At 33.3% G+C, this 13,220-nt stretch overlaps 1 protein-coding gene and 1 long non-coding RNA gene across 4 annotated transcripts in view; one reads left to right on the forward strand and one right to left on the reverse strand.

Moving 5' to 3' along the window:
- Positions 1-1,207: 1,207 nt before the first annotated feature.
- LOC123525451 (uncharacterized) overlaps positions 1,208-13,220 on the forward strand; it is a 28,267-nt gene continuing 16,254 nt past the window's right edge. The window contains exon 1 of one of the 3 annotated variants that reach the window (XM_053521280.1): positions 1,208-1,362. In XM_053521280.1, the coding sequence (XP_053377255.1) occupies positions 1,338-1,362 (25 nt within the window). In that variant the 5' untranslated portion in view covers positions 1,208-1,337. Of the gene's footprint in view, positions 1,363-1,400; positions 1,629-13,220 lie in introns of those variants that run through there. The other 2 variants (XR_008366683.1, XM_045304509.2) reach the window with 2 other exon arrangements.
- Positions 7,645-11,798, reverse strand: LOC128547842 (uncharacterized). Its single transcript, XR_008366688.1, has 4 exons — positions 11,470-11,798; positions 10,785-10,864; positions 10,153-10,213; positions 7,645-9,657 (listed from the first exon to the last, which is right to left on the reverse strand). It is a non-coding gene; the product is annotated as an uncharacterized LOC128547842 (long non-coding RNA).

A 13,220-nucleotide genomic window follows, 5' to 3' on the forward strand; every position in this document is an offset into this window, starting at 1 on the left:
TTCTTCGTATTATTATATTGAAACTTTCTCAAAAAGCTGCAACAGTCATTCCTGATCAAGTAATGAAAAGTGCGACCCTATGTCAGGCCTTCATGTTTCGGCAGTGAGCATACGCAAAAAAAAAAACACCCTATTCCCCAGTAATTTTGGATAAATTATTTTTATACAAATAAATGTAAGTCAATTATTCGTACAGAATGTTTATCGATTTTGTTTTTGTTTACACCAGTTGTGTTGTAAGTGGAAACTATGTATCTATTTATACTGTAGCACTCCTCTCTGCGAGTATTATGTGCAGCTGCGCGCGCCTGTACAAGAAGTTAAAAGTAGATTGGATAGGAGGATAAAAGTAATGGCAGTGGCTAGGGTTACGGTACCGTAATCCTAGCCTCCGATTCTAGGATTACGGAAGTTCCGTATTTCTAGACAACCCTATGAGAACAGGCTAGGATTACGGAAGTATTTGAGAGGAATCAAATATATGTGTTAGGACATGCATAAATGATGTTGTAAACTTACTTATTTCACTTAAAATAGCGACTTTTTATGCCTGTCGTATTATTTTGTGTTACCGCTCCGCCATTTTGTGTTAGTAAAAGAGGAAAGAGAAAAGAAAAAAAAAATAGAGAAGAACAATTAAAAATGAAAGAAAAATAATGCAAAATCATGACTATGAAATAATAACGTACTCTAAACAAAAACAAAATTACAACAGTATTTAAAAACAAAACAAAAAAAACAAAAAACGATTATTTTTTATGGAAATTGAAAAGAAAAAGAAATGGGCCATGAACTGAGCACCTCCTCGTGATGTGGCCCGGATATAGTTGGACAATTATGTAAACATTGAAACATTAAAACATTACTATTTTCAGTAAGAAGAATTTAACTTTTGTCATTCATCAACAGCGCATAAATAATTGTCCACCTATATTTTACTAACCCAAAATGGCGGATCGATAACACAGAATAATACGGCAGACATGAAAAATAGCTATTTTAAGTGAAACAAGTAAGTTAACAACATCATTTATGCATGTCCTAACACATATATTTGATTCATCTTAAATACTTCCGTAATCCTAGCCTATTCTCATAGGGTTGTCTAGAAATACTGAACTTCCGTAATCCTAGAATCGGAGGCTAGGATTACGGTACCGTAACCCTAGCCACTGCCAAAAGTAATACACGATGTGTATTGCAAGCATGATTAGATGGTGTGTTCAATTTTATAAATAACCGATTGCAATCGAATATTTCCAAGGTGGTCGACTTTATCATCTGTCCGGGTTTATCATCAGTACCAGCTAGGGTCGCAGAAAAGCTCTATAGAGCTTATGTTAATTGTTTCACCAAGCGACGGTAAATAAAACTTACCTTTACCTTTTCCTTTAACAATTATCATAACTCGGCTATATGTTACACCTTACACAATACAGTTCAGACTACAATCATCTGGCATAAATTTACGCGCATGGCTGGTGAGGCCTTCGCCCTCAAACCTAGGACGGAATAAAAATTGGCGGTCACTGACCAAAAAAATCCCATTCAAGGGAGGTAACCTTTTTCCAATACACCTGCTGGTGTGCAATTGAACTTTCTTCGAAATAATAACATTTGCTTCTTGTGTAAGTATTATTAATTTGTAGATGTAAAATCATGCAATTTTGCCCATATTTATTAACAATATTCTGAGGGCTGTACTGTAACGCATAGCAATGCCTATTTTGAAAATGAAGTATAGCCTTATAAAAATTAAAATTGTTCTTCAACTTCGGGTGTTTTACACCAAAAACTCAAAAAGCTACCAAGAAAGTGTCTCACTTTTGTCCATCTGTGAGAATGAAGTAGGTGTCATGTATCTTCTAAGAGAGATTTTTTGTTTGACAGGTCAACAGTGGAACAGCTTCCAAACTGGCTTTTTAAAAGTGATTTCCCAGTAGTTTCCGGACCGAAATCGCTATTTTTTGCCTGCAACTTTCAAACAAAACATAGTAGAAACATAAAATTTTCACAGAAAAAAACCTAGGTCCTTCACCATGCAGAATTCGTATTACACTTCAAGTCTTGCATTCATAAAACAAATGTAGATGAGGCCTCAAAGGGGGCAATTAATTCCATTAATATCTCAGTTAGTCCGAGTAGTTTTCCGGACCTTTAATTTCAGAGTTGTAACCTCTCTCTAAAAGCAAACATTTCCAATTTCGTCACATATATTCAAAACTAAAACATAATTCTATGGCGAAATGATTATTAGAAAAGAATATTTCAAGAATTTAACAAATACTAGATTTATAATACGCTCATTATAGTTACATCATCTCATTACATTTGAATGACGTTTGCAACGTCACACTAAAATGACGGGACGTGTTGAGCGAACTGGTAATATTACAAAAAAGAAATTAAGAATTTTTAATACAATTAACAACTATTTTCTAAAAAAAAACACACAACAAGATCTGTCTCAGAATTGTTAGTCTAACGCCCTGACCACTCGGGCATGGACACTGATGCTAGAAATTTGATAGACAGTATCATAGGTAAATCCCTGTCTATTTTGGTTCCTATTTTTAATCGATGATTGAATGCTGTAGTAAAGTGAAAGGTTGAATTTTTCTGACTTTCGTTGTTTTATTTTATTACTATCAGTATGTTTTTACTGTATCGTCTGCTAATGGGAGCATCAGTTGACTGAAGTTTACCTTCAAGGGGCCTCAATTTCTGCGCATGCGCACTGTAACTGGAATTTCTCTGCGGTTGACAATCTCTTTTGTAAACATTACATCGAAGTAAGTTAAAACAACCGGGTTTTTCAAATAATAAATAAGTTCGGTTATGCCAGGTTTTCGCTGCTAGGTCAGGGCTCCAGATAATTTTTTTGGCCAATGAGTAATTATAAAGGCAAGAAATGTCTAGATAATATGATATTGTTACCCAGATGTTTTACTACGGCATAAAGTCTATACAGCACGAAATGTGAAAGGTCCTGAAAACTACTTGGGTCCAGAAACTACTGGGAAACCAGTACTGTACTGTTACCACCTTGCACTTAAAATAGAGCGAAGGACCCATATTTCGACAGGTTAAGATAAAGTCTTGGTAATAATTATTACAATCTCTGTGTGTCCTAACTTCGACATGGCATTAGAGAAAATAATTATTTCTCGCGCATTTCATCTAGTGTAGCTGTTATACAAGTTCAATTTCATAATGCAATACGTGACTGACTTGCGTCCACGTTGGGTCCACTATTTCAACGGGGTGGATTTTTGCTAGATCGAATTTCACGAGCGCGCAAGCGCCGAGTGTGATCTAAACTTGCAAAATCCACGGCACGAGAGCCGAACACAAAATCCCAAATCTAGCTACTGTTATAATGATACCTTTACCTTTTTGTTTTTGTTCTGTTATTGAACGAAAGTTTCAATGTTTATCGATATTAAAATGGAACAAAGTGAAGTTTTTTATTTGAGCTATTTACAGAACTGTGTCAGCTCATGCATGTTAATGAAAGTAGTCTGGGTATAATACGAAATTTAAAGACATACGGATTTTTTCTGCCTGATCATATTTGATTGTGAAATACAAGCCGATTTTTTACAGAATTTATAGGTATATAATAAAATATATGAACATCACTTCTGCCATTATTTGCTCATATAACTCATGATTAATTGCGTCAAAATATTTAACGCAGCATATACTAGTCACAAAAAATTTACCGCATAACTTCTATTGACGTGCCGAAACTAGTTCAGTAGTCAACAGAATAACTAAAGTCTAGACTCTATATACATGTATTGATAAAATATAGATCTCTTGTTTAGTTCCAGAAAAAAAAAAAAAAAAATATCGCAAACAGTAGGATTTCAACCAACCAATGGAAAACCAGGAACAATATATACTGTAATGAACCAATAAAAAAAAATATTGCGAACAGTGGAATTCGAACCAACGACCTCCGCGTCAAAAGACAAAAACAGAAAATAAATATTCAACGGCGCTCTAGACCACTCGCCCAAAGTGACTACATGTATAATCCATTATTTTTTGGGGGTCTATATAAATCGTATCAAAACATGTCGAAGTTACGAGCTTGACGATATTTAGATTCCTAATTTCGACATCCCCGGCATCAAGGTAAAATCGGACAAGAGGCACGACCTGGACTTTCAATTACCAAAAAAAACATTAGATAAGGTGTTTAAAATATATACAATACAAAATTTAGTAAAACTAAAACCGCCCTTTTACCACTTTGTAGGTATGCTCCTTATCGGCTTCCGTAAAAAGGGATTTTTGCGTTTCTTGGAATTTTCTGTAAAACTTTTGAACAGTCAAGTTTCAACAAGAAATGCGTTTTTTGGACAAAGAGTTTTTCATGACATCAATGCATTTTTGACATCATCTGGTTCAATGTCAATCAAAGTGTTAAATGAAACAAAGGAATTAGTTAGATTTGTTAATACTTGTATAAGTATGCAGGGTTTTCCCTAGGATTTTTTTATTTGGGGGACATGATGTCCGGTAGGTTTGCATTTTAGGGGACAAACACATGATTTTGGGGGACATTTTAAATATTGATTATTGTTTGATAACTTTAACTGTAGTCTTGTCATGTATTGTATAAACTACAAAATATGGAATAAAAACAGTGAAAGTCAATTCATGTTCTTTATTTATCATTTTTGAAACTAACTTTTTAAACTGTTACTTTCATGTTACTGTACAGTAGACTTATACATGTTACATAGGGTTTAGTATCATTTTCTTTCTCCGCACAACTTTAAACACCACCTTTTTGGAATTCCAAAGTCTTATTTTAGCATTGGCGGAGATAGCCGTCATTAGCCGATAATACTCGTCACGAACTCTGATGGATCGGCCTTTTACTCTGTTGGACGTATATGCCGAGTTCGGACGAACCAGATCGGCTTTTAGCGAAATTAACCAAATAAGGTAATTTAACCTTGATTTTTCCCAGGAATCCCCGTTTGGTCAATGAAGGATAGGATGGGAAATTTGATTGGTTCGCTATATATTTCTGTCCAATGAAATAGCGCGTTTCAAACTAAATTTGGCTTGCTCTCCAAGATGGATAGATGCTCTGATAAAAAAGAAGATAAACAAAGATGTTGCCGGAAATTAAGTTTCAAGTTTTAAGAGCCACGAGAAATAAATTATCAGGAAGGACTTTTTGCGTTTTATCGAGGTCGCACTCCTGCAGATTTTTGGGGACATGACTGCCAAAAATCGCGTAATCCCGCGTTTTTTTACGTGGTAAGGAAAACCCTGAGTATGTCGGAGTTACGGACCTATCGACATAAGGTGCCATTGCGCTATATGTATTGTGCATTTTTGTTAAAAAAAATTGGCTATGTCAGTAAGTTCTTGTTCTTACGAAGTGGTCAAAAAGCTGTGAACATGCCGCAAACGTACCTATTCGCAGGAAGTATTCGCGGGATATTCGCTGCTACCCGGGATCATGCCGTGATTGATTTGATACTAATTCGCGGGATATTCACAGGAAGACCATTTGATGATTGCGGCATGTTTGCGAGAAGAACTTAGAAGATTATAATCTTTTGGTAAACTGTTAATGAAAGGCTTTGATAAGAGCAGGTAATTGTAGATCAATTGATTTGTAACATTATCTGTAAGGTTATAGTATGAGTCTGATAAGTTAATTACAACCAGATATTCTGGACATGTTTAGAGGGAATTCTGTGTGCATTACAGACATTTTTCATAAGTGCAGATTCTTAGAGGTTGATATAGGAAGATATTCTTTTTTGTGGTAAGTCAGAAAACTTATGTTTAATATCTATACTCATATATCTGAATAAACATGAGGAATTTTGAAAATGAAATAGATGCTTACAACTTAATTTTGCAGAGCTGAATCAGATTATCTAAAAAGAAATATAAAATTTATTATCAGGGATCATCCTAGGTCAAAATTTTAGGGAGAATTTAGGGAGAAATCGGGGAATTTAAGGAGAAGATTCGACATAGTAATCAGTTTCCTGCCTATAATTATATATTTCCACTTTCTGTGGGTCTTGCTATAACTTATAAACAGTAATTATTTAAGGAAATTGATTATTGCATTATTATTTTCATAAATTACTAAATAAATAGCTATGAAAAAGTCGCCTTAAAATTTTTATCCGAAATTTACATGTCCGAAACTTGTAAGTTTATCAGGTGCACTATCGAAACGCCATGAAAATTTTCATTCATGTTTCGATTCTCATGCTTCAATAATTAATGCCGGATTTTTGCATCAACTTGTTCAGATTTATACATTTAATTGATATATTTATTAAGACCAATTCTCTGTAAGAACCAAAAAATTAAAGAAGGGGTCGGAAACTCATAGTCTCAGAATTACTTCATATTTGCACCCTTTTTAGTATTCAAGCCATATATAAAGAATCAAGGGTGAAAAGATATGAATCAGCTCTGGTTACCATGGAAACGGGAACATTATACTTTTTGCGAAAAATGGCAATTTCTGAGAGTCAAATTTTACTAAAATGTTATAATTTTCTTTACACATAGTGGTCTCTATGTCTGCAAAAGAGCACTAATTTTCATATTTGCCTGAAATACATACCTGAAGTAATTATTGAAAACAAATATTGTCTTTCAACATTTTCACAGTTTTAGAAGCAACAATTTTATAAATACCCCCTTTTAAGATTTTACATTATCTTTAAAAATTGGTCTGCATGTATATTTTTCAACTTCTAATAGAAGAAAAAGTGCACACATCTGAATATAATACTTGTATGGATTCAGCAGAGCTATGATACCCATTTCAATTTAAGGAGGAATTTTAGTGGGTCATTCATATTTGAGCTTTTAACAGAAATTTGAAAATTGACAAAAAATGAGTTTTCAGCAAACTCATTTATGCCTAAATTACAGAATAACCTGAAATAATATTACATTGCCAGATACAGAATTGTAGCAAAACGTAAGTATTTCATGTAAAATCATTTTACAAAGTTATACTGTCCAACACTTTGTCTAGAAATTAAGGAGAATGTTCTGTTACCATGGCAACATACAAGAAAATTATAATTCAGACCTTTTTAAAGCACTTTCTGTATCAATTTTGTATTCTATGAAACAAGAAAAGTTCATCTGCAAACTGTCAATGCATCTAACGCACCTGAAGCACATTCTGGGCAGAATTAAGAAGGATAAAACCATATAATCATGATCTATGAAACTTAAAGCATTGTCACAAGGTCAGTTCTCAACAACCTTGTATGCACTTTTCTCTCTTTTGGGTAAACTAATTTTGAGTTTCAAAGCAGCTGGAAATACTCACAACCAACTGACACTGGCCTTTAAGATATTGTATGGTTACTAGTCATGACTGTCCAATTTTTTTTTCAAGTTGCCATGGTTACAACATTCATTTTGCATTAAAAAACCTGGATCATCCTAGGTCAAAATTTTAGGGAGAAGTGACTTCTCCCTCCACAGAATTTAGGGAGAAATCGAGGAATTTAAGGAGAAGAATCGGCATAAAAATATCTATGTGTGTTTGTGTAAAGACAGTGTCCTTTCACCTTTGGAAATCATTTTGTTGCCATGGAAACAAATAGTAGAAAAAGCAAAATCATGTCTACTTCGCCATTTGATTTAATATATACATTTTAAATACAATTCAAAATTATGAACAAATAACAGTGTAATCCAAGACTGAAAAATATCATGATATTTAAAAGTAATACAGTATGTTTATGTAATAACAATCATGATGCACATTCTTCCTTTAACAATCAAATTATCTACAGAACAGTTTAGTCAATAATTTGCTAGATACAACTTTAAATGAGCCGTGCCATGAGAAAACCAACATAGTGCGTTTGCGACCAGAATGGATCCATACCAGCCTGTGCATCAGCGCAGTCTGGTCAGGATCCATGCTGTTCACTAACAGTTTCTCTAATTGCAATATGCTTTGAAAGCGAACAGGATGGATCCTGACCAGACTGCGCAGGCTGCTCTGGATCTATGCTGGTCGCAAAGCCATTATGTTGGTTTTCTCATGGTGCGGCTCAAATGTATTTAATTCTTTCAAACTATCAAGACAATGGTTAGACTTTTTACGGATAGCTATAGATAATGTAGATTTAAGACTTAACTAAGTTTATTCAGAAAAACCCTGATCATGCACATTCCAGTGCCAGTAAATACTCAGTTAATACAAACTGCAGTTGCAGAAATATCTCCTAATGCTTTTTCCAAAACTTATCAAAATACACAACTAAATCTACTTTATTTATTAAAGTAAATACATGCTGGTAAAATAGGATGTTATATGCCTTGTATGTCTTAGAATGAAACCTGTTTTACAGATGACAATTTTACTGGATTTCTGAAGATTAATATATGTTGTTACATGAATGAGGTCTTAAATTAGTCAGAAAGTCAGCTAGAAACTCAGATGTTCTCTTTAATCATTGGCCAATTAGTATATATGGGCTTAAGTTATTACCTAACACAATATAGGTAACTTTACAAATGTATGAATTTTCATTAAATTCTGCATTGCAACATTCTTAAAAAATAAATTTCATCAGAAAATATGATTTTATGATACAGGCTTAAGAGGGAAAAAGAATTGTAATATTTCAACAGTCTCACAAAATCAAGTATACTAATTAAACCATTGTTTTGCTATATTGTCTCAGTATTTTTTAAAGATTTAAAACATCTATATGAAATAAAATTATCTAGGTAGAAAATATACAATTAGATCTGCATATGTTTGAGTAATAAGCCTTCATGTATAATTATGCTGTAAATTGGTAACCAAATCTGATGAGAACTGCAAAACATGTGCTTTTTTTACAGATATTCAAAGACTGTCATGTGTTTATTCCATTTAGATATGTTCAAGTGCATCTTTTTCAAAATACATTAAATTTTATCAAATTTAAATATAACAAATTTAATGTTATACATGCAAAAGTAATCAAACAGTATCAGATTTTTTTTATGTTAATATAAAGTCAAGAATAAAGATATTTTTCAATTACAGGGCCTTTGGTTTAACAACTATCAACATTTTTAAGAAATGACATTCTACTTTTTTTCCATAAATCTGAAAAAGAAACATTAATGCAAACAACATACATTCTTGTAATTCCATCTTAAGGGTGTCCAGTGTGAGTTCTTCTTTTTATGTCAAAGGCACCAATCATTGTTTTGGTCTGTGGCAATCCAAAAAAGGGACAGATCTTTACTATTCAGATGTCCATAACTTATTCCAAAAACTATTCAGATGTCCATAACTTATTCCAAAAACACTAATTGATGATTCCCCTCTTTCAGCCTCTCTATTTGGGAAACACACACACACACACTATTTTCATAAACATTTTGCCTTCACAATGGCATACTGCATTTCAAACTTGTGTCCTCTACTATAGAGATGAAATGTCATCTTGTCAACACTAAACTACCTGGATCAGACAGTTATGTCACAGGCTGCACATTTGCAAGTTATAAAAAGTCTTTTTAGCAGTCCTTGTTATTTTTATTTGATACAGAATCTTGAGAAGGCTGGCTCTTCAGGTGACATCAGAGGTCTTCTGACTGCATTTACTTTTACCCTGACTGTAGCTGTCACTGAAAAATAGAGATGTGAGAGAATAACAATCTGAATGTCTTTCATTTGACTGTGGTGGGATGGGGATGGGCTCTCCAGTTAAAATATTTGTGACATCATGTTACTGGGTAGAACTACTGATCTTCTACAAGCCAGCTGGAGGGTTTCCTTTCACAAATTTGTAAATGAATAAAAATTACATACACTATTTCAATCATTTAATAAATTTTGTATAAGTTAATGTATAATATATACATCTTTCTTTTATTCTTTTAATGAAAATAATTTATCACATAGACCTCCCCCTCCTTGAAATAATTTTAAAAGGAACAATTGTATGAAATACATTAAATACTTTTGACTTTGCTACACTTTGATTAAATTTAAGATACATGAAATTCTAAACAAAGTTCATAAATATTCTGTCAAAAAATAACATTCAATCAAGCATTTATAAAGATCTGAAATCAGACCTGATCAGCCACTAAGACAAACTATAAATAAAATGTAGATACCTTCCTTCCTTTTATTCCAATATAAGCATGATGATGATCATTCATTCTTTGAAGAATTAGTCTGGAATATACACAAATCAAACTAAAATGGTTGTTACTGTTGTTACATTTTGACAGATACAGGATTTCATCCTTTTCAACATTATATAGGCCACTTTAAAAGTAAAATCTGTTTCTCATACATGTGCAGAGGGTCCTTTTCTGAAAAAGGGTATATTTTCAAATTACAAAAACTTATCAATATTTATAGTCACAATACAAATGTATGTCAATTTAAGTTATATGAAGTCCTACTAGCTATTCTTGTATCATAGATTGAGAGGTCAAGATTTCATACTTGTATGAATATGGGCATGTGGGGGACTTTATTCTTTATTAAAATACATGTAGGCCTCTGATGTGTAAATATATATAAAAAAACATATTAACTTTGACACAAACCATTTACATTCAATATGTACTTGTAAAACAGGCATGTGCAGATTAAAACATGCTGACTTATGTGTAGCAATGGATGCAATTAAATGTTTTCATTTTTCATCATTCAGTGAGTTTTTACTTCAGTAAGTCTATATTTCTGCAGGTACTTTGGCAATCACATACACTGTTGCAAATGACTAAATTATGATTACCTCTCTAGAACATCCACTCACTTCATAGTTGTTTGAAACTTTATCATCAAGCAGTCATTTTCAAAAGAAACAACTCACAGCTGAAAAACAAAACAAATAAATTTACAAAAATATATACATTTTGAAATGAAAATATGTCTGTATCTTCTTTTTACAAATAAAATAAAAAGCATGCTAATGGTCATTTACAACTAAAATCAGAGCTTTTTCCATTATAAATCTACCTCCAATAAAAGGAGGTAATCCCAAAGAAAACAGTATGTTTCTTCCCAAGTCTGAATATGAAATTCCCAAATGTGTTACCTTATATGGGTGTTTGATGTTTTAAAATGGTTTTGAAATTTTGTATATATCTATATTTATGTTATTACAACAACATTTATAGTGTTGCTTGATTTACACAAATAATATCTTTACATAGATTTTGGTAATTTGGAAATTTCCACATTAGACAATTTCTGAGAGCATTTTCCCAATTCCACTGGTGTTGGTGCATGGTATTCCCAGAATGATGGAAAAATGCCTGGAAGTTTTATCTTGGTAAAATAATAAGAAATGTCTGCCCAATATTTAAGAAAATAACCTCTGTATGGTCTTTGAATCTGTCGAAGGAAGTGAGCACATATCTTGCATAGCTTGGAATTTTTACAAGTCATATTAAAACATAAAATACTATGAGACTCACCTGTTTTCATTGTAGTGTTATCCTTTAACAATGATCCTTCAGTCAGTTGATACAAACTTCACTTATGGAAATAAAGAGACAGATGTCAGACTGGTGTCTATCCACAGTTTAGACTCTTTGCTGTTAGAGTATTTTTCCCAAACAATGTCGCTATTCAGCAAATTTTAAACGTGGACTTGGTTTGAAGGGACACATCCAAGCATCACATGCCCATTTAGCATAAAATCTCTGACTGTCATTGTATCTATATACTAAAAATTTGCAAAATCCGAGTAGAAATCTGAATTCAGCATAATCCAGGAAGTAAACTTAGATAAGCTATTTGTTATTTCCTAAATGAAGAGCATCAAGGGGAGGTAATAAAAATAGGAAAAATGCCCAAATCATAAACTTTGGCCCAAATCTACAAGAATGTGTCTGAATGACCCACTACGATTTATGTTTCTTTTTGAAATATCATCTTCCCTTTACACAAACAAATATACTTTTCTGCTGAGACCTGTGCACTTTTCAAGATGTAGATCACAATATAAACATATGTTTTGCTCCATAAATATATTTTTTCTTGCAGATAAAAGTCTAGATCATACAAGAATCAAATAAATATTTGGAAATATTAGTTTGGTATGAAACCTTGTTCATTTGCCTTTAAAATTTGCAAGTACGAAAATAAAGGACACTTTCTAGTACTTTCCAGATAACAAAATAGGCATGCACCCCTACTTTTTTGAAAATTCAGCAAGTTCGGGATTTGCATCCTCGTTTCCATGGTAACTGGGACATATATTGAAAAAATGAAAAACAGGATTTTCTTAATTTTGCACCCTCGGTTTAAAGGAAATCTGTGACTATGAGTTTCCAACTTTTTTTGGTTCTTACAGAGAATTGGTCTTAATCTTTTCCAGAATAATACCAAACTCGTAGGTATTGGCGATCTTTTTACAGTAATTTTGTACGGCAGTTGAGAAGTCTGCGGAATCGTATTTTTTTTAGCTCACCTGTCACATAGTGACAAGGTGAGCTTTTGTGATCACCCTTCGTCCGTTGTCCGTGCGTCCGTCCGTCAACAGTTTCTTGTCTGCACGATAGTGGTTTCATTTATGATTTTATTTTAACCAAACTTTCACACAACTTGTATCACCATAAGGTCTCGGTTTCTTTCTTGAACTGGCGAGATCCCATTATGGGTTATAGAGTTATGGCCCCTGAAAGGGCCAAAATTAGCTATTTTGACCTTGTCTGCACAATAGCAGCTTTATTTTTGATTTGATTTTTACCAAACTGGCACACAACTTGTATCACCATAAGATCTTGGTTCCTTTCTTGAACTGGCCAGATTCCATTATGGGTTCCAGAGTTATGGCCCCTGAAAGGGCCAGAATTAGCTATTTTGACCTTATCTGCACAATAGCAGCTTCATTTATGATTTTATTTTAACCAAACTTGCACACAACTTGTATCACTGTAAGATCCTGGTTCCTTTCTTGAACTGGCGAGATTCCTTTATGGGTTCCAGAGTTATGGCCCCTGAAAGGGCCAGAATTAGCTATTTTGACCTTGTCTGCACAATAGAAGCTTCATTTATGATTTGAATTTAATCAAACTTGCACAAAACTTGTGTCGCCATAAGATCTCAGTTCCTTTGTTGAACCGGCCAGATCCCATAATGGGTTCCAGAGTTATGGCCCCTGAAAGGGCCAAAATTAGCTATTATGACCTTGTCTGCACAATAGCAGCTTCATTTATGATTT

This window comes from Mercenaria mercenaria, chromosome 1 (genome assembly GCF_021730395.1).
Source record: "Mercenaria mercenaria strain notata chromosome 1, MADL_Memer_1, whole genome shotgun sequence".
Taxonomy (NCBI): domain Eukaryota; kingdom Metazoa; phylum Mollusca; class Bivalvia; order Venerida; family Veneridae; genus Mercenaria; species Mercenaria mercenaria.